Source organism: Nicotiana tomentosiformis, chromosome 6 (genome assembly GCF_000390325.3).
Source record: "Nicotiana tomentosiformis chromosome 6, ASM39032v3, whole genome shotgun sequence".
Classification (NCBI taxonomy): Eukaryota; Viridiplantae; Streptophyta; class Magnoliopsida; order Solanales; family Solanaceae; genus Nicotiana; species Nicotiana tomentosiformis.
Window position 1 is genome coordinate 78,967,230 of NC_090817.1, and position 22,012 is coordinate 78,989,241.

At 37.3% G+C, this 22,012-nt stretch overlaps 1 protein-coding gene across 1 annotated transcript; it reads left to right on the top strand.

The window, feature by feature from the left end:
* The first annotated feature begins 2,826 nt into the window (after positions 1 to 2,826).
* On the top strand, positions 2,827 to 21,572 carry LOC104108925 (6-phosphofructo-2-kinase/fructose-2,6-bisphosphatase). Its single transcript, XM_009618077.4, has 23 exons — positions 2,827 to 3,457; positions 3,552 to 3,615; positions 4,135 to 4,430; positions 4,986 to 5,195; positions 5,717 to 5,926; positions 6,029 to 6,124; positions 6,245 to 6,343; positions 6,424 to 6,453; positions 8,464 to 8,517; positions 10,220 to 10,273; positions 10,349 to 10,426; positions 11,257 to 11,348; positions 11,425 to 11,482; positions 11,567 to 11,641; positions 12,858 to 12,905; positions 13,591 to 13,688; positions 13,763 to 13,838; positions 18,930 to 18,992; positions 19,079 to 19,170; positions 19,857 to 19,925; positions 20,029 to 20,092; positions 20,196 to 20,261; positions 21,330 to 21,572. Exons 1-23 carry the CDS (start codon positions 3,284 to 3,286, stop codon positions 21,402 to 21,404), a joined length of 2,241 nt encoding a protein of 746 aa, XP_009616372.1. The 5' UTR covers positions 2,827 to 3,283; the 3' UTR covers positions 21,405 to 21,572.
* Positions 21,573 to 22,012: the final 440 nt, after the last annotated feature.

Consider the following 22,012-nt stretch of genomic DNA (forward strand, 5'->3'; position numbering starts at 1 on the left):
GACTATGACACGTGTCCCTCCGTTTAAATGAGGGTTATATTTGAACCCAAAGTATGAGTGTCTGGGTATAGATAACCCAATAGTATAACGAGGGATATTCTTAGACCATTTTCGAAAATAATGGGTATATTTGGCCATTTGCCGTTTATTTAATAAGGTTCCCAAGTGGTTTCTTAATAAATTTTCACTTGTCTTGTTAATCTTGCCACTTTGCTTAATTAAAATTGGAAACTTTATTCCTTTAATATATATATATATATATATATATATATATATATATATATATATATATATATATAGAGAGAGAGAGAGAGAGAGAGAGAGAGAGAGAGAGAGAGAGACAGAGGCAGACTTACAGTGGAGTGTGCGGGGTCATCGGAACCCGTTAGTCTCGGTAAAAACCATATATATACATATCTTGTTTGTAATGTATATCCAGATAGGACCCCTTAAATAATTTACTTGTCCCCCTGGAAAATAAAAGTTGGACGGCAGCAGTGGTTGAGTTGCTAGTTTCACCACCTTCCGAGCTTTTCTCACCATTCGATCTAGGGGTGGCATGTGGGCCGGTCCCGGTCTTAAGTGGGCTTCGCGGTCCCGGTCCTAAGTGGGCTTTCCGGTCCCGGACTTCGCGGGCTTCTTGTTGAAATCGGTCCGGGACCGGGATCACTTCTCAGTCAGTCCCGGTCCCAAACGGTACCGGTCTCGCGGGCCTCGCCTATGAGACCGGCCCACCACCCCACGGTCCCGATCCTATCCGGTTAGGACCGTTTAGGCCCACCGCCCATGTGGGATTGCGATCCTGGGCCGGTTTCGGTCCTAACCGGCCCACATGCTACCCTTAATTCGATTTTGTGTTTGAGATGCAATTCCAACAAAATTAGCATTTTGTTCTTTCTTCTTTTGTTTTCTTTTACTTTTTGAAAACCAGTTTTGTGAAAAGGATTTATATCAAAGAATTGATAACAATGTTTATTTTCGCATATTACTTACCTATACATATATATATAATAAGAAAAATTAACGAAGCAGTGTTGGGCGATATCGCTTCTATTAACATTTTCTTTAAAAATTGATGGTTGTTTATAGATTGCAGATAAGTTGTCATACTTGTTAATTTCTTAAAGAACTGCACACATAATTTTATCGTTAATTATTGGCATATTTAAGGTTAGTGATGCCACTGCCGCGTTCAAATCCTGGGCCCGCCTCTCTCTCTATATATATATATAGATGTTTACATTTACTATTCATTTTTACCATACACATTCTAGTACAAATACAAATAAATATAAAAGTTATTCAATAGTAACTTTGACTCTACTACTCATATTTCAAACTCTGTGTATATCATAGTTTTTTAGAAGAAAATTTTATCTCAAATTTTTACAACAATAGTTCCACTATGGTTTTTTTACATGATGTTTCTAAAAAAAGTTATGAAATGAAAGAAAATGAATTATGTGGTTAGTAAATAATTACTAAAGTAGAAATTCTTATTTTTGGAAAGTTTTGGAATCTATTTGCAACAAAAATTCAATCTTAATTGATTTATACCTTTAAATTAAATTTGATCAAATCTAATTTGCCTTAATTCTTATTAGATTTTGTCTCTAAATATTTTTGGATTTTGCCCTAAAAGTACCAAGTGATTTTTTTAGTACGCCACTTAACTTAATATTAAGCTCGACTATTCTCTTTTTTATGATTTTTATCATAAAACTACTGATTTTGTTAATAACTATTACTTTGTATTACGTGCCATAAGCAAATTCTTTTTATATTTACAACAATAACAATCCCACACCCTCGGGTAATATTTTTATTTTTATATTTATATTTATATTTATATTCAAATATTTTTATCTTTAAATTATCACTAACTATCACGTTTAAAATTAAATTATAATTTAAATTTTTTCAAAATATACATAGTTATGTTAATTTACTATAAAACTATTGATACCCTCTATTCAGTTAGTGCTACTAACTGAAAAGGTCCTTCCATGATTTCTAGTTCCTAAACATACAGAAAATAAAACTCAACTCAAAATCATCCATAAAATCACCTGTCTTAGATTATATGCTCACCTCCAATTGTGTAATTTAGCTCAAATTTATTTGTGTAATTATGATCTTTGTGTAATTTGAAAACGGTATAAATATAAAATGTAGTTTGGGGATAACTTTACACTACTCAATTTTTTTTTATTTTTTTCTTCAAAAATATAAATCGATGCTAAGAGATCTGGCTTTCAATTTGTATACATGTAAAATTCAATTAATTTGATTATACTAAAGCAATGCTATTAATTTGATTTTTAAGTACTTAATTTTAATTGAATGAAAATCCAATTAATAAATATACTTGCAAACAGATTCCACAATATAAGCTCCTTTCTTTTTTATGGTACAAAGTTACCATTTGGAAATTTCATTGATTAGATTTAGATTATCAATTCGAATTATTTATATAGATTGTCATTAAGTTTTTCATTTTTATCCTAAAATGTCAAGTGGCTTTTTCTCAGTATGCCACTTAGCTTAACCACCCACAATGCCAATTATATATGACAACTTTATTTCTTTAATATATATATAGAATATAGAATATGTCACTTGGCTTAACTACAACACAAATTATATATGACAACTTTATTCCTTTAATATATATATATATATATATATATATATAGATATAAAATATAGATATATAAATTTTATTTAAGCAATTAAGAAAATGGTGGTAAATTAAGGCAAAAAATGATATTGTTTGGCCCTTAGACTCGGAATACCGTCATTCTCTTTTACACAGAGTAATTCTTACGGAGAGGCATATATATAACTGTGAAAACAACAAGAGGAGGAAAAAACCTCCATAGATTTGAAGCTGAATTAATCCAGATTGGAGTTGCAATTATTAACCTTGCAGGCTGCAGCTCCAATCTATTAACAAAAAATACGTTAGTTTCATTGTTAAATGACTAAATTAGATGAAGCCCTTGATATATTTAAACCTGCATTTCCCATAACCTACAAGTCTAATTTATCCGAGTAACATTACCTTTTTTCCGCCCCCCTCCATTCTTATCGAAACAGGAAAAAAGTCAACCAACCATTCTTTTTGTTTCTTTCCCAAGTTTCCACATCTTGCAATCTCCGTCTCTCTTAACCTATCCACAAACTGACCATTATTTTTTATTTTTTATTATTATTATAATATTTCAGTTTGACATAACATAAGCAACATTTATTTTTTACAAGTTTTTGTAGCTTGAGCAAAATGGGCACTGGTTCATCAAAGAACCCAGACTGTACTTCTCACGGCACCGAAGATCATGGAGGAGGACAACTCTACGTCTCTCTCAAAATGGAAAATTACAAACTCAAAGGCGAACTCATTCCTCATGTCTATGGCTCTGTCCCCCTCATTGGTTCCTGGGATTCTTCTAAAGCTGTAAATTTAATTAACCAACTCTCATTTTTTACTCCCCCAATCTGAACTACTAGTATTTACTAATTCTAATGCGAATTTCATTTTTCATCATCAGCTTCCTATGGAACGCGAATCTACCTCTATGTGGGAACTCAGTTTCGTCGTTCCTCCTAATCACGGTTTGCTCCTTTTTCTTACTGTTGTTATTTTCTTCAACTCTTTGATTTCATAGAATTGCCCTTTCCCCTCCTAAGTACTATGCACTAAAAAAAACTTTTACACTATCAGGATCAATCAAAAGATACATATGTATAGGTAATCGTAAAAAAATGAGATTCTAATAGTGAGAGTAAGTCAAGTTACCTACTACAAGCAAGGTGACCTAATAGTGTAGAAGAATCTTTACACAGTGTCAGTGCATTTAACTTGTTAAATACTTTGCACCGATGGTGTAAATTTTCTTTACACTATTAAGTCAATCAAAAGATATCCATAGATAAAACTCCATAAAAAGTGAGAGTTGTAATATTGAAAATAAGGCACCTGCTACCATAGGTAAGTTAACCTGATAGTTTAAAGAGTCGTTACACTTTTAGTGCATATAACGTAAATTCTATTGATATAGGAGGATTAATATAGCCGACCTCAACTAGATTGAGATTGAGGAGTTATTGATCAATTGACTTTTCTTTATGAAGAGACGTTGGACTTTAAGTTCCTGTTGAAGCCAAAATACAACCATGAGCCTTATATAGTGGAAGAAGGTCAAAACCGTGTCCTAATTGCTGGAACATTACAAGGGGACGGCCATTCAGCTTCGTTTAGGCTGGACAACGAAGAGATTATTGAATATAGAGTGTTTGTTAAAGCAGATAGAGTTTCACCATTTGACCTTGCGGCTAGTTGGAGAGCCTTTCAGGAAAATCGCAAGCCTTCCACTGTTCGAGGAATACCGGATGTTAGCATAAACTCAACACCAGCGATGGGCGCAGAGGTAAGATGTTGCCATTGTCAGTTTGACTGCTAATCATAAGTGCTGCTTTATAAACCTTCATACTAGAAGCCTGTCCTTACTATCTTGTTGGTGGTTTCTCCGTGTCAATTAGTGTTTGTCTAGCATTTTTGGAGCCAGGTGCCTTGTGCATTTTCATTTGGAGCAAATGCGATAAACTGATCTACGTACATGCTATTGGATCAATAAATGTTGTACAACTAAAGGCAGAAAACTTCCTTTTTGTTAGGAGCATTATGGGGTTGCAGATTTTGATATTCAAGAGGTTTAAATTTGAATATAGATGCTTAGCCTATGCGTGTTTGTTAGTATAGGTGTAATTTTGAGGAAGCTTTTGGTCTTTGTGTTTTTAATCCGTGCTCCTCTTTGTTCTGCTCTTGTCTATTGGTCAAATTGATCATGTTCTTAGCTTCTGCCGATGTTTGTGGATGAATATTGCTTACTAGGGCTTGTCTTCTATAAATTCTTGTAGTTGTATATGTTTGTCATGTATGCCTTAATGCTATTAATTACATTTTAAACAATTTTTCTCGGCAGAATGGCTCTTCAGCAAGTCTAGAGCTTGATCTTGAACATTATGTTGTCCCTGCTCCAACAACATCTGCAATGGTTTACGCAGCTAACTTGACAGAAACTCCTAGGTCACTAAAACGTACAGGGGTATTTTCTGGGACAGATGGCACTACCATTCCCAGGCCTTCCTCAAAGGATGGTCACACTTCAAATGATCGTCCTGCTACAATAAAGGTTCTCTTGGTGCCTTTTGTTTCTGTTTTTGTTTCATTCTTATCAAACAGAATAAAACCCCAAAATGCACTGAGATTCAGAGTTTTGCTAATTCTTCCTTTATTTTGTTTTATTGATTGAGTGCTTAACTGTAATGCATTCCCATAATTTAAGCGAATTCAACATTAGCATAGCATTTGTACATGATAGTGATCATTATCATACTCAGTAAAATGACAAAGCTATTCAACTCTGGCACTTAATCTTTTTCATCCCCCAACTAAAATTCTTGTGTAATAGGCATCTGTATGTGCTGATCATATGACCAATCGTAGATGCTATTTAAAATTATATCCCATGTTATGTATGACAGGTATCACATTTGATGGTGACATGCGTATTATGTTATTGATGTTCTCCCTACTTACTTTACCAACCTTATGCTCTTATCGTTCTAAGTGTATTACCATTTGCTTTAAAATTGTACCTCGTAGGTTAGGAGCTGCACTTGATTCACATTGTGCCGTCTTTTTATCATTCAGGAGATAGAAGTGATTGTCCCAGATCTAAGTAGAATGCCCTCAGGGTCTGCCATGGCTGAATCCAAGTCCGTGGGAACGTTCTCGTCTTTGCAAAAACAAGATAGTTACAGAGGACTCCTTGTAGATAGGGGTGTGGGATCTCCTAGACTAGTCAAATCACCCAGTACAACCAGTTTTACTCTTGATCTCAAGCCTGATTCAGATGCCAAGGTGTGTAGAAATCTAATGTGTTCATTGTGATGAATACTGTAACAAAATCTCTGCTGTGGAGTGGTTTACACATCTGATATATCTTTCTTTTTAATTTTTTAGAATATGATGCCAGCTGCTGCAGGAGCCGTTGCGGCTGGAGCTGTAGCAGATCAGATGCTTGGGCCAAAGGAAGACAGGCATCTAGCAATCGTTCTGGTATTTTCATTTTCTGATGAAGAACTGATAAGCACTAATTTCTTTGAATTGGCTTTCCTTATTCTTGGAGTAGTATCTTACGCAACAAGTGATCTTAGGATTTGCATATGCTGCCTGCAGGTTGGCTTGCCAGCTCGTGGAAAAACTTTTACTGCTGCTAAGCTAACTAGGTATCTTCGATGGTTAGGTCATGATACCAAGCACTTCAATGTTGGGAAGGTAAATTATAGCAGTTGTTCTTCAATGTCTTCCTAAATTTTGCAAACGCAAGGAAACTAACCACTCTTTTTCTGTGACAGTACCGCCGACTCAAGCACGGAAGTAACCAGGTAATTTAATTGCCTGAATTGAACTGTTTTTCTTAATTGCTCCAGTCAAAAAGAACTGCCGTCTCATATATACCCCCCTCCCCCCCCCCCCCCCCAAAAAAAAAAGAAGAAAAAAAAAGAACTGGTACTACAATTAGCTATTGTATCAAGAGAGCTAAAAGCTTTATGTTCTGAAGAGTAGAGACAAAACGTAGTAGTCCTTGGACTTGGACATTCTTTTTGTAGAAAATATACAACATGTGCAGACATCCATGCACAAAATGCAGAAATTCTAAATTATTCCTTATATTAGGTTCTGCCTGCTGATTTACTTTACTCTGATTTATAGAGTTGAAAAATCATTTCCCCCAATAAGATATTAAAGAATTCAACCTCACGGATGCATTACAGTCCAGATGCTGGGCATGCTGCTTGTGTTGCACTGTTTTCTAATTTCACTACTGGGCTTAAAATTTTTAAGCCCAGTAGGTGACAAGAGTGGGTTGCTATAGTGGTAAGCACCCTCCACTTCCAACCAAGAGGTTGTGAGTTCGAGTCACCCCAAGAGCAAGGTAGGGAGTTCTTGGAGGGAGGGGAGCCGAGGGTCTATCGGAAACAGCCTCTCTACCCCAGGGTAGGGGTAAGGTTTGCGTACACATTACCCTCCCTAGACCCCACTAGTGGGATTATACTGGGTTGTTGTTGTTGGCTTATATTTTTAAGCCACCGAGATTAGATAAAGTGGCCGCTTATATTCCTTACATTTGTTAGTAGTGTGCTGATATAGAACAAATTTGAAGTATGTCATGCCTAGTTGTGGGCAGGAAAATAGTATTCTAGGGTTTGTTATGTGGTGTAAAGAACAGAAAAAGTATTGAGCTTTCATGGTATCATAGGGAAGAGTCCCAGAGAAGATTTTCGGACTGCTTGGCATTATTACGACATAACAGCAGAGACTAAGAGGAACCATGGAGGAAGGTGTTGGAATCTAATCCAAAACTCCTAGGAACAATTTCCTCCGAGGAAGGAAAATTCTTGGGAGATGAAATGAATGTGTTGTAATCAGAAATTATCAACTGTATGGACCTGTACTACCATGTAAAAATTATGAGAGAAGCCCGGACTTGAAAAATGCATCGTTAGTAAGTTTGTTTAACTCCTGCTGGGCCTTACCAATATTTGGTTAATATCCTAAATGCTTACCACCAGACCCCACTAGTGGGATTATTACTGAGTTGTTGTTGTTGTTGTTGTTGTATCCTAAATGCTTACTAATATTTGGTTAATATCCTAAATGTAATTATTGGTCTTTATGTAGCTCCTGCCAGATAGTATTTGGAGAGCATATGCGCTTAGAGGCTTCCATGAGCACTCTAGTTGTTACAATTTATATGAAGAGTTAGATTATAAGGGTAAGTGAACTACGGTGATTCAAGGTGGATGAGGGGCCTGTTAGAGAACATTAAACAACTTCCTCCATGATTCATGGAGAACACAAAATTACCTATATGCCTCATTTCCGGAATAATAACAAAATATCTTAAAATTGACAAATGCTTATAGAAGTGAGAAAACTCTAATTCTAAAAGTAAAACAATTGAAACATGCTCGTACAAGTGGACCTTGTGGATAAAACCGGTCTTCATCTAGATGTCCCAATTCATTTTTTTTGTCATGACAATTTCTGGAAATGAAACAATTTAACAATCTTCCTTTTAGAGGAATTTGTCATATGTTGTTTGTCAAAACTGTTTCTGTTCTTGATTTCGTTGTTCGTCAGACTGCTAGATGATTCACTTGTAGTTATCCTTGAAAACTCAACTCTTGAATGAATTTTACCAGTTGTTGTCATCCTTGACATTTTCTTCTTTTTGGTGCTATTACTTTCTCCCTTTCTACACATAGTGATGAAGCAACTACATATGTCTTGGTGATGACTTATTGGATCTTTTCCCTCTTGGAGCTTTAAGTTCATATTAATTGAAATAGAAACTGTGAAACTTCATTTTCTTGTGTATCTTGTTGATGCAGTCTGCTGATTTCTTCCGAGGTGACAATCCAGAAGGCTTGGAGGCTCGTAATGAGGTAACGTCTGTCAGCATAAAGAAAAAGAATAGGTGTCGTTTATTGTCTGTTTGCTAGAAGCCTGAAATCATCTTAATTAGGAGTGGCAATGAGGCAGTGATCGGGCAGGCATACCAAATGCTATCCCTGTAACGACCCCATTTTGGCCTCTTTTCTGTCCTTTCCACATTTATTAAATTGACAATGGCATACATAGGATTTTGACACCTACCTATTGTTAGAACTCAGCTAGTACCATGTTTGGGGTTGAGGTGGTGGGTTTCAATAAGGCTTTACTTCTATCTCGAACTGATGTTTACTTTACATTATTTTTCAAACAGTGTTAGTCTATCGTGTGTGTATGTGTGTACTATGTACACATATACATTTAGTTGTGTTTTTCGGTGAAGTAGTGTCGTATGACACCACTTGAAGCAATGGGAGATTTAGAGGAAAGAGGCGAGACCAGGAAGATGAGAGGCTGAGCATTAAAAGGGCAGTACATTCAGCTCTGTGCTTGTGTATTTTGCTAATATGCAAACAGGTGGATTTGGGATTTTTAATTGGAAGTTGACGAGGAAGATTGCATGTCAAACATGATAGATAGAGCTGTTGAAATGAAGATGTAGGCGCCCCCTAATGTGGTCAGAGGAGGTCACCATCTGCCCTTTCCTTGTCCGTTGTTCAGCATGTTTTAAAACTGGGGTTAAATATCGGTTTGAGATTGGGAAAGAGAGGGATGGGAGAAGAGGAAGATAGAGAGAAAAAGTGAAATCCGAGAGGTTCAGTCATAACTAGTAGCAATAACGTTGGCTTTCTCCCCTTTCGTGTTTTGTGTTCTGTTGGGAAATTAAGGTTCTCCTATGTTCTCTCTGTTATTTGTTCTGTGTCCCAAAAGAACCATAAGGAGTGTCAGACGTGTTCTTATGTGTCTTGAAAGACAGGAGAGATCAATGAAAGAGGGTGGAGGGGTGTCCTCTGGTATGATCTGTTTTGTGAAATGAGGAATGAAGAAAGAGTAGGGTCTGGTTTGGAGAGGTAAGGGTGTGCACTAGCTAACTTGAATCAAAACCCCAGATAAGTTATGACCAATTACGTATAAACTTTTGAACTCCTATCTCAGACCCCCGCACAGTGCATTGAAAAAAATTCCCTGACAGTGCCCCATTTCCCATGTAATCTATAATCTCTATCCAATTATGGACAGGTTCTTGATTGCCCTGCCCCAACATCCCTAATCTCCTGGCGTCCCAGAGAATAGAACATATGGATAGGGATTTTTCATATACCATGCATGGGAAATTTTCAATTTGCATCAATATTCTCTATTGCCAATCCAGCACCCATTAATTGGTCATTGGACCATTCATTTTTAGGGGAACATTTGACTTGTGTTATATCTACTTTCAAGGAGTTGTAGATAGGGACAGATTGCTTTCATATCTTGCTGTAAAAGCTACTTTCTAGAATTTGTGGTTTAGATATGGATGGCCATAGGCCCATATATTTACAGTCTGTCTGTTAATATTTGAGGAAATTTCTAATCTTCTTCTTGTTGTAGCCATGATAAGAGTTCATTGTTACATCGTCCCTAGGGCTAATGTGCAGAAAAATTTGAGTTCTAGTGTATCATTAATCTCTCATATAGTTACATTGCACTTAATTTATTCGTCGGATTAACTTTCTTCTTTTCACATAGTTTTAATACATCACATGCTACTAGGTAGCAGCCCTTGCAATGGAAGATATGATCGCTTGGATGCAAGAGGGTGGTCAGGTGAGTCTTGTGTTATTTTTAATGAACAATACCTGTTTCTGAGTTTCCAATAACAATATCCATTACTGAATGCAGGTAGGAATTTTCGACGCCACAAATAGCTCGAGGCAAAGAAGGAATATGCTTATGAAAATGGCTGAGGGAAAATGCAAGGTGAAGTCTTATTAACGGACATGTAGTATTACTGCTCTTAGTTTCCTTTAATAGAACTGTAAGATGTGTTTCTCAGGCTTAGTTTCCTTTAATAGAACTGTAAGATGTGTTTCTCAGGCTTTGGTCTAGTGGTAAGAATGCAACATGTGATGCGTGAGTCAGGCGCAAGTCATGGGTTCGATTCCTGGTGCAGGCTACAAAAGCCTGGAGAGGAGTAGAGGGGCGGGCCCATTATCCACCAAGTTTCGAACCGTGCTCCACGTCCCTCGGTGATTTCTTGGTTATCAACTTAAAAAAAAAGAAAGAACTGTAAGATGTGTTTAATTCATGCCTATGCAAGTGCAAGTGCTGGATTACTAACAAATAGTATTTGTCAGCTAATCCTATACCTTATCTTGTTTCCATGGTTGGGAGGGGGGAGGTGGAGATAACATAGTAAGTCCTCAAAGTGATGAAGTCAACATGCCCTTATTTCTCTTTGGGCAGTTGCATGTTTATGAATTTCTAGGTTGAAACTATCAATTCTTTGTCTGTCGAAAGAATATTAAAATTCACAAAGGACTATTACATATGGATCATCAAGGCTGTGTTTTTAGTTTCTTATTACTTCAAAAAGTGCAGCATCGTGAAATCACCCCGACTTGTTGGCTGGGTTGCTTATGTATCTCAGCGCTTTAATGCATCTAAGTACTTTCTTTTAATAGATTCCTTTTATTAAATGTAATTCGTATGGTGATACTTGTTGGTGGATTTGATGGATCCACATGCAGAAGCTTGAGTTTATCTGCTCTTAGTACTCTGTCTTGATGTCTGTAATGCTTTACTTGCAGATTATTTTCTTGGAAACAATCTGTAATGATCGTAAAATAATTGAAAGAAACATACGTCTGAAAGTTCAACAAAGCCCGGACTATGCTGAAGAGTATGATAACTTGCTGTGTCTTTTGGTGTTTCTCTTATTAGTTAGGAAAACTTACATTGTTGGCATTGTTGTACAGGCCAGATTTTGAAGCTGGATACAGAGACTTCAAAAATCGCCTTGATAATTATGAAAAGGTGATTCTTTATCATGGTTGTTATTGTTATATTCAGCTATGAATGCTTAACATCATGTTATGTAATGGTTATCATTTTTTAAAGGTTTATGAGCCAGTAGAGGAGGGTTCTTATATCAAAATGATTGATATGGTCAGTGGTAATGGAGGACAAATACAAGTAAGTGACTGTAGTTCATTTGTTTACAAAGTTCACACTTATACATTTCATGCATCGTTTATTGGAGGACACTTCAAAAAGTCTGTGATGCAAGCATTTGTAGCAAACACTGCATTTTCCATCCAAGGAATTAATTCCAAGGCAGACTTTATTCAAACAAATTTGTCTTGATTTCTTCATGATGATTTTGAGTAATTCCAGTGACAGCAGGTCACATGTGAGGCTGGCTCAAGTGGTAGACTGTGCCTCTGAAGGGTTTTAGGTCTTAGGTTTGATTCTTTTAACTATGGGGGTTTACTTCTTTCACCATATCTGGCTAACTTTGTGATTGGCGATTTGATTTTTAATACCTTGTACCTCTTAACTCTTCCACTAGGGGTTATCACCTTGATATTTTCTATATGCTCTATCTTGTGAAGGAATATGAAGTCCCCTGGCTTCTTCAGGTCTTCATCACATTTAACTTCTGTGGTAGCTATATATCTTTTGATGGTCCAGAGATGGTAAATATTTTGATAACGAGCAGAAGGACTGTCTAAAGTTATTCTAGCTGCTTTCACAGGCTGACATAGAATTTTGAATGCCAATTTCATTTCATATGGGTTGAATTTTAGGAGTTGGAGAAAAGGTGTAATCTGTGGAGCAGACGATATTTAGATTGGCTTCAGTAAGAAATTCAAAAGCTATTGACAGTGGAATATCCAGTTAATTAAAGAGAAAAGAGAGGTCGGAGCAATTCAGAACTGGCTGTAGGACTTTCTCATTCTTTCTTAATATGCCTGTGCAGCAGTTTGCAACTTTGTCCATCTTTTTAGCTAGCCTTGTTTTGAGTTCATAGTCAGTAGCATTTCCAGTAGAGTATGGAGATAGGCTTATATAAGTAAATGACTTACTTTCCAAAATTGATGGAAGTTTGTGCCTCTGTCAAGATTCTTCTAGTTTTATCTGAGTTACTCTGCTTTACTTTTTTGCCAGAGACATGCATGCCCTTAAATAAAATTCTACTTTCTTTTAAGTCGATTGCAGCTAGACTTCCCCCACGGTGTGGAATAATACTGGGTATGTTGTTGTTGCAGCTAGACTTCCTGCAACTATAGACTAAGTTTCTGTGCAACTCAATTTACATTCTAAAGGAGGAAATAGAATCCTACCAAATCAGTCTCTAGAAATTATATATACAGCCTCACACTCCTTAAAGAGTGTTTGATTTGTGCAGGTGAATAATATTAGTGGCTATCTTCCTGGGAGGATTGTCTTCTTCTTGGTAAGTTACTGCTCTCCTACTAAGTGGTCTCTTTTTTCTTCCAACAGACTACTGTGTCTTTGAGGCATCTCCTGAATCCGGTTGAATAAAATTGTTAGCCATGAAGGAATTGCTTTTATTTCTCTTAACGCCTGTAACCTCTTTGGTATCCTTCCTCTCCATGGAATACAGACAAAAGGAAAAAAGAAAAAGAAGCAAAGACTGCGATAAGACGCATCCACAGATGGTTACTGCCTTAGTTTAGTCTTCAAGACTCAGCATCTGTTCTTGTGGTTTCAAGAAAAGGAGAGATTAACAATTCAGAGTTTGGCAGCAGTGCCAGTATTCTTGCTATTTTCTGATGTCACTACTGGTACAGACTGGTAAATGGAAAATTTCCATGCTGTACAGAACGTGTCCTCTTTAGTGGTGTTCTTTTCATCATTTGAATGTATAACTAAGATCTGGAACATCCTGTGGGGAAGGGTGGGGCTTCACATTTTCCCGAAGAGTGAACTTCATATATGTCATGGGCTCTCTACTTATCCCAGAAAAATAAGGAAGGAAAGATAGAGATTTGGCCACACACTAGCAGTCATTGCAAGATGGCAATTGGCTTGATCTAGACACCTTTTTGTTTAATTTGCTTCTCTCATTTGCTCTTAAATTTTGTTGGAAGTGCCCAACAGATTGACATGATATGCAGGTCAATACACATTTGACACCCCGTCCAATTTTTCTAACAAGGCATGGAGAGAGTCTATACAATGTTAGAGGCAGAATTGGGGGTGACACTGCCATAAGGTTTTTATCCTCTGAACACCTTGAAGAAGCTTTATGTTTTTGAGGAATAACACATTGAAAATTTTCTCTGACAGTGAAGCTGGGGAGCTCTATGCGAAGAAGCTTGCCAATTTTGTTGAAAAACGACTGAAAAATGAGAAGGCCGCTTCTGTGAGTTCCATTATTGATGATTCAATTGTCTACTTTTTTTTTTCCTTTTCGTTTTTGACTTTGAGTTGTGCTTTTATTAATTGAAAAATAGGGATTGACCTACAGCTTCTGTATGGGGTATCACAGGTAAGTTGAGGGAGGGCTGGGAAAAAGATAGGGCTTAAAGCAATTGAGAAAGCAATAGGAGTGACTCATACACTTAGGAGAAAGCATTAGGATTGGAAAGGCATTAGAAGCCACTGAATCAGATGGGTACAACCTTGAGAGCCTAGCTTTCTGCTTTTTTTGACCTTTTGCTGTGTTACTGTTAACATATTCAGAAAAACTAGTTCTTCATTTTGAAACCTGTTCTGTATTATTTTGTTCTCTGGCTAAAGAAGAAAGCTTCCTCTAATTGCCGATGAAAACTTTTTCTGAGTAACTGCTACAACAATAACAAAAAATCCAGTATAATCCCACAAGTGGGGTCTGGGGAGAGTAATGAGTATGCAGAGTAACGAGTATGCAGCCTTACCCCTGCCTTGTGCAAGTAAAGAGGTTGTTTCCGATAAACCCTCCGCTCAAAGCAAGCATCCAAAAATACAGTACTGTAAAAGTCAGGGAAGTAGTAACAACCACAAGATAGTAGAAAAACCAAAATACAAGCAACATCAGGTAGTAATAGAATTCTAAGAATATGGGAATACTAGAATAATGCTACTACTACCGGAATGAAAATGAAAGAGACTCAACTGCCTACTAGCCTTCTACCCTAATCCCTACCCTCTATATGCTCATATCAAGGGTCATGTCCTCGTAAGTTGAAATGCGCCATGTCCTGCCTAATTACCTCTTCCTAATATTTCTTCGGCCTACCTATACCTCGCCTCAAACCCACCATCGTCAATTTTTCATACCTACTCAATGGGGCATGCAGACATCTCCTCTTCACCTGCCCGAACCATCTCAACCTCGCTTCCCGCATTTTGTCCATGAATATCTTTATTTCTGACCATGTCTGTCCTGGTATGCCCACACATCCATCGCGACATCCTCATCTCCACTACTTTCATCTTTTGGACAGGAAAGTTCTTGACTAGCTAACACTCCGTCCCATATAGGGCTGTTCATTTGGATCGGATATCCGAAATCCGAACTGATCCGCTCACTTTCGGATTTCGGATATTTGGATCGGATTTCGCATTGTGTTTATTAAAATTTCGGATATTCAGATCGGATTCGAATTGGTATAATTGTAACCCGATCCGAAATCCAAAATTATTAGGGCGTGTATAAATATTAAACTTTAATTTCGGATAGTCAGTACTTCCTTTACATCTTCCTTCAAGTTATTACCTTTACAATTGCTGTATTTAGCTATATTGGCACCATAGTACTCTCATAATTGCAGAAACATAAATTTTTCTTACTGTATTGCCTCTTTTACAAAGAAAATATACATACGAGTTTGCAACTTTGAGGCATAATAATCCGATCCGAAATCCGAAATCGGATCGGATTCAGATTGCATTTTGTAGAATCCGAAATCTGAATCCGAAATGTGCTAAATCCGATCTGATCCGATCCATGCACAACCCTAGTCCCATATAACATAGTCGGTCTAGCCACCACTTTGTAATTACCTTTAAGTTTTGGTGGCACGTTCTTAACCCACTAGACACCGGATGCTAGTCTACATTTCATCCACCCCGCTCCAATACGATGTGTGACATCATCGTCGATCTCCTCATTGCCTTGGATTACTGACCCAAGGTACTTGAAACTACCTCTATTAGGGATGACTTGTGAATCCAACCTTACTTTTATGTCTGGCTCCTGAGTAATGTCACTGAACTTGCACTCCAAGTATTCTGTTTTAGTCCTGCTCAACATGAAACTTTAGATTCCAGGGTCTGTCTGAGTAACTAGATCTCAATAATAAAAAAAACCACGACGACTACGCCTCAGTTCCAAGCATCTCAATAGTTAAAAAAAAAAAAGTTTAAACTTCCTGCTATGGATAGTAAACTGTGCCAGGAACAGGAACCTTTGACCTTTTCCCCCAAGGCGAGTATGCATGTTTTGTTTTCTTCTTTTTCTCAACGTTTTCTCCTTGAGCAACCGTTTGATCTAAACTAGCTCACATGTTGCCATAGCCATTGCTCGATATTCTGCTTCTGCACTAGATTGAGCAACGACATTCTGTTTCTTGCTCTTCCAAGACACCAAGTTACCTCCTACGAAAACACAATATCCAGACGTAGCGGGGTGGAAGAGAGAACAAAGGTAAGTGGGGAAACAAGACAGAGAATGGAACTTGATTCTGGATAGCTGCAGATAGCATACGATTAATAAGATAGCAAGATGTAAGAACTGCATCCCCCAAAAACGCAACAGAATATGAGATTGTATGAGTAGGGTACGAGCAGTTTCGATAAGATGCCTATTCTTTCTTTCAGCTACCCCATTTTGTTGAGATGTGGGGTAGGGGTAAGGTCTGCGTACACTCTACCCTCCCCAGACTCCACTTGTGGGATTTCACTGGGTTGTTGTTGTTATAGTGTACGGACAAGATGTTTGATGAATAATCCCATGAGAGTTCATAAACTGCTGAAATGGAGAAGACAAATACTTTAGGGCATTATCACTACGAAATCTGCGGACAGAAACCCCAAATTGATTTTGAATTTCAGCGTGGAAGATCTGGAAAATAGAAAACAACTCAGACTGATTTTTCATAAAAAATATCCAAGTGCACCTGGAATAATCATCAATGAAACTGACAAAGTAGCGGAATCCCAAGGTATAACTGACCCTACTAGGACCCCAAACATCTGAATGGACTAAAGTAAAAGGTGACTCTGCTTGATTATCAAGACGTCGAGGGAAATGGGAGCAAGTATGCTTACCGAGCTGACATGACTCACATTCTAGAGTGGACAAGTGAGATAAACCAGGTACCATTTTATGAAGTTTTGACAAATTGGGATGTCCCAACCGTTTATGTAATAAATTGGTGAATCAGTAACATGACAAGTTTTTGAAGGAAGACAACATGTGAGTCCATATGATTTTGCAAGGATAAGGTAATAAAGTCTGATTTATGCCCGGTACCAATGATCCGTCCTGTACTACGTTCATGTATAAAAACAAGGTCATCAAGAAATAAAACAGAGCATTTAAGTGATTTAGCTAAGCGACTAACGACTACGAGATTAAAAGGACTACAAGAAACATAAAGAACTGAATCTAAAGGTAAAGAAGGAAGTGAACTTGCTTGACCTATTCCAGTTGCCATGGTTTGAGATCCGTTGGCCATTGTGACTGTTGGAAGAGATTGAGAATATAAAATAGTAGTAAAAAGAGATTTATTATTAGAAATGTGATCAGATGCACTCGAATCAATGACCCAAGACTCGGAGGTTGAAGATTGGGAGACATAAGTCACACTAGTACCTGTTTGAACAACGGAAGCTATCTCTGAAGATGTCTGTTTACATGCTTTGTACTGAAGGAACTCAATATAATCCGGTAGAGAAACCATCCAACTATTCATAGTATTGGATCCCATTTTTCTACAATCAATTTCTCAAATTCTTGATTAAAAGTTGTATCGTTAACTTTGGAATGCCAAATCAGAACACCTTTTCCTTTTTTTTATTTGAGAAAACACTGTTCACTCGCCGGAAAATATTGTCGGAATTTAATGAAACTTGAATGAAAAAACTCGGAATAACGTCTTGAGTAATCTGTCCAAAAGAAGTTTCGTCGGAAAAATCACTGTAGCCGCTGGAAAGTCGGTGTAGTTACTGAAAAATCTCAAAGCGATCAGAATAAAAAGAAAAATGTATGGGTAGGCTCGAAATTACTAGTCGATCCGATTGTTCAATAGGAACTTTTTCAAAATCTGGCCGGAAAGGGCTCGCGCGCCGCGCGTGGGTCAAATCTCGCCGGAAATTTTCTTCCTTTTCCGGCGCGTGAGGGCGCGTGGATGTGTGTTTTCCGGTGGGGTTGACTGGGGTTTGGTCGCCTGAGCCTGAGGAGTCTTGTGGTGGTGTTGGTTTTTGTATAACACCAACGAAAAGTGATTTGCTTACGGACAACCTTCTAAGTCGCCGGAAAATTGCACGGCGACGAGGTCTTTCTTCCTGGAAGTCGCTGGAATGATTCACAACGATAAGTTTCTCACTAATATCTGATACCATGTGAGAATGCACGGGAGAAAAATCTATTATTGATATTAATTGTAATACAATGAACCCTATTTATAAGTACACATAATATATAACATACTCCTATTACCTATGGGACTAGGACTAATTACATATATATTCACATAGCTATTCTAACAGTTGCAAATGTCAGATGTAGTTTTGAACTAAAAGAATCCAAAGCAGTATTTATACTTCTATCATTGCTTACACAAACTTGAAGCAGAATTAAGGGTAGCTGAAAATTACAAAGGCGTGTATGAAAAGTTGAAAACATTAGCTGCCAACTATTTTGGAACGTATGGGGAGTACCATTTTATGTTGTTTCCAAAATTTAAATAATTAGTATTAGCCTTAACTACGTTACTCTTAATTAGCGGGGCAGCTGCCAAACTTTTATACCGATCTTAAGATATAAGGAATCCCTCTGTGGAAAATGTGATCTCGTAGCAGCTTGATACTCCTGTTTGCGCAAAAGAGGACCCGCTTTCTCCTCAAAAAAGAAATCAAAGAAATAATAAAATAGATTCAGGTGCTATCTTCTTTTGATTTTTTGTATGGTTGCAGTCTTGCGACTGATCTTTGGGATTGTGCCATGTTATAGTATCTTAAATTTCTTGGTTTCAAGGAATTAAAAGCTTGCTTTTTCTGAAGAACATAATGCACATGAAGAAAAATCAGCATAAAAGCTCAAAAGTTTCAATTTTTTTTTCATTTCTCCATAAACCTTGAAAAATGCATTTTTTAGTTCCTTAATTGTTTGTTAAGACTTTAGTAGGTGGTGCTGACCCTGCATAAAGCATTAGTAGTTAAAGATAGCTGGTAGTGCTTATTCTGCACAAATTGTTAGATATATGCTAGAGAATGTTGTATAAAATACCCTATATTTTCTTTGGCTTAGATATGGACCAGCACATTGCAAAGAACAATTCTGACAGCTAGTCCAATTGCTGGGTTTCCCAAGGTTAGCTTGTTGAACTGTTTGTTTTCTTTTGTTAATCTTGACTTTGGTGAAGTATGGTTCTTCCTCTTTCCTTACTCCTTTTACAGATACAATGGCGAGCCCTTGATGAAATAAATGCTGGCGTATGTGACGGAATGACATATGAAGAAATAAAGAAAAATATGCCTGAAGAATATGAGTATGCTATAACTCTTCTTTTACCTTTCGTGATGCACACTTATCCATTTGTCTGCGACACAGTAGGATTTTATCCATGTAGAATTTTATATAATGTTTATAGAAACATTCAGCAAACTATTTACACATGCTGAAGGGGAAATAAGCCTCACCAGTTATCAAAAGGTGATATTGCTATGACAAGGAATTGACCATAGAGTTAGTTTGGTGTCTACCTAACGAGTTTAATATGATATTGATTGGTCCCATGGCTTTGTTTTTTATTTTTCCAGAATCTATCTGTATAGGCAATGCAACTGGATTAAACTGCTTCGATATGTAGTAAGCTAAGGTCTTCCATGATGGCAGGACTAGAAATTCAAATATTAAGCAATTAACACGAACCTCACCTTCCTAGTTTGTGAGTAATTTGTGAAATAACTGATCTTAAAGACTCATGTCTGGAGTAAGAATATCTCCATGGAATCAACAGACTCATCTGCTTCATTATCTTCTAACTGCCTGTGATTTACTCTTCCTCTTCGTATGCTTTTATAAATAGTGTATCGTTGACTTGTCAGAAGAATGAAGCTGGTCTGCACCATTCTCTTGTACTGATGCATTAATGAACAATATTGTCTTTTTCATCTTAAACCACAATTACTTGTTAGTTGTCAAATATTGCTTGTTACTTGTTTATGCATACAGGTCACGCAAAAAGGACAAGCTGAGGTATAGATACCCTAGAGGTGAATCTTATCTTGACGTCATACAAAGGTTTGTTATTTAAGCGTTTATAATGTAAGATTTGTTCCTTCAATAATTAAGTCTAGGTATCTGCAAAATTCTGATGTCATTCTAATGAACATTCAACACGCAGGTTGGAGCCGGTGATTATTGAGCTTGAAAGACAGAGAGCACCAGTGGTGGTGGTATCTCACCAGGTTGGTAAATGTGCTGATACTGTGATACATGAAGATTAACTTGCTGCCATGCCAATAGAAATGTGCTTGACTTTGAATATTTTCTTTCTGATTTCTCTTGTAGGCAGTATTGAGGGCTTTGTATGCTTATTTTGCCGATAGGCCTTTGAAAGAAGTCCCACACATTGAGGTAATTACTTGAAATACTGGTAACTTATTTATTTTTAAGGCAGCACTTGCATGTGAAGAATTTGATGAGGAGCGTTATATCATGAGCAGAAATGCATATCCATTCTTGCTTATTGGTACATTTGAAGTTTATTGTTTACATACATGATATATTTGAGATGCTGCAAGAAGTTCATTAAGGCATCTCGTATGAAAATATGCACCCAGGTTTTAGTAAGGGTATGCACCAAGAGGTTGTGAGTTCGAGTCACCCCAAGAGTAAGGTGGTGAGTTCTTGGAGGGAGGGAGCCGATGGTCTATCGGAAACAGCCTCTCTACTCCAGGGTAGGGGTAAGGTTTGTGTACACATTACCCTCCCCAGACCCCACTAGTGGGATTATACTGGGTTGTTGTTTGTTTTAGTAAGGGTATATAAGTGACTCACATGTAGGGGCGGACCTACGTTGGGGGGTGGAGGGTCACCGGGACCCGTTAGCTTCGGCAAAAAGACTGTATATATATATTTCATATATATATATATATATATATATATATATATATATATATATATAGTGAGAACCCCTTAAATATTTTATGCGACCCCCTAAAATCCCAATATCTAGACAGAGAAGCTGGTTTGTAGAAGTGCTTAAGTACCTTCACTCTCTTGATGACCCAGGTTCGAATCCGGGTTCCTACAATGCATAATTTTTTTTAAAAAGTGGTGCCCCCGTGATGCTCAAATCTTGGGTCCGCCTCTGCTGACATGATTCTAAAAGATGTTGAACATAAAAAAAAACGTGTTAGGGGTGTTATCCTTGGGTGTAGAAACAGTTGGTGCTAAATGATAGTTGAGGTTTTATCAACTCATGATTTAATAGGGAAAATGGCTTGAACTTGGACTGGTCTACTGATTTTATTCTAGTGGCTGGAAGACAAGGTTAAAGTATGTAGTGGCTATCGAGGAAGTTTGTTCATTTATGCTTCATTTTAGCGAACTTAAAGTAGAAACCTATGCTATTTGCTTTGCTGATCTGGTATAAAAATGGAACTGTCATTTTGTCTTACCATTTTCCTTCTTTACTTCCAGACGCCACTTCACACAATCATAGAGATACAAATGGGGGTTACAGGAGTGCAGGAGAAGAGATACAAGCTGATGTAGGTCATTGCAACTTGACTTGCTAATTCATAGCTGCAGCAATTGCCTCATTCTTCAAATTGTAATTGATACCAAAAATTTTATATCAACGAGACTTTGACATTAAAGTGTATAATTTTGAAGGGCTTCATCAGCTTCACGAGCAAAATAATCTCTCCAAAAGTTGTGAAATATCCAGCTTTTACCTACACTATGCAGGAAAAGACTAGTTTATTTACCTACAAAATTGGGACTAAACTGGTTCTTAATACGGCCTATTTCTGAAGATGACAAACTTTAAAACCTCTTTTTCTCTTCTCCAACACATGGGACCCCTGAAGCGACTAACTCAGGCAACTGGGACCCTTTTATCGTACCAGAATAAGAATGGCTATTCCCATCAAAATTTATTACTACTAATACCACCGTTTCTGGTAATTCTCTATGTTTTACTTAAATACATTTGTGTATTTGTTCTTGGGTCTTGATAAGCTCGTCATAGGAATCGAAACTTTGTTACTCTGCTCATTTTTGAGTGCTTGCTTTATTGCTTTCATCATTTGAATTTATACATTGTTAAATACTGGCTTGAAATGTTTGGTCATGTCTTGCATCGATTTCCCGATGCACCA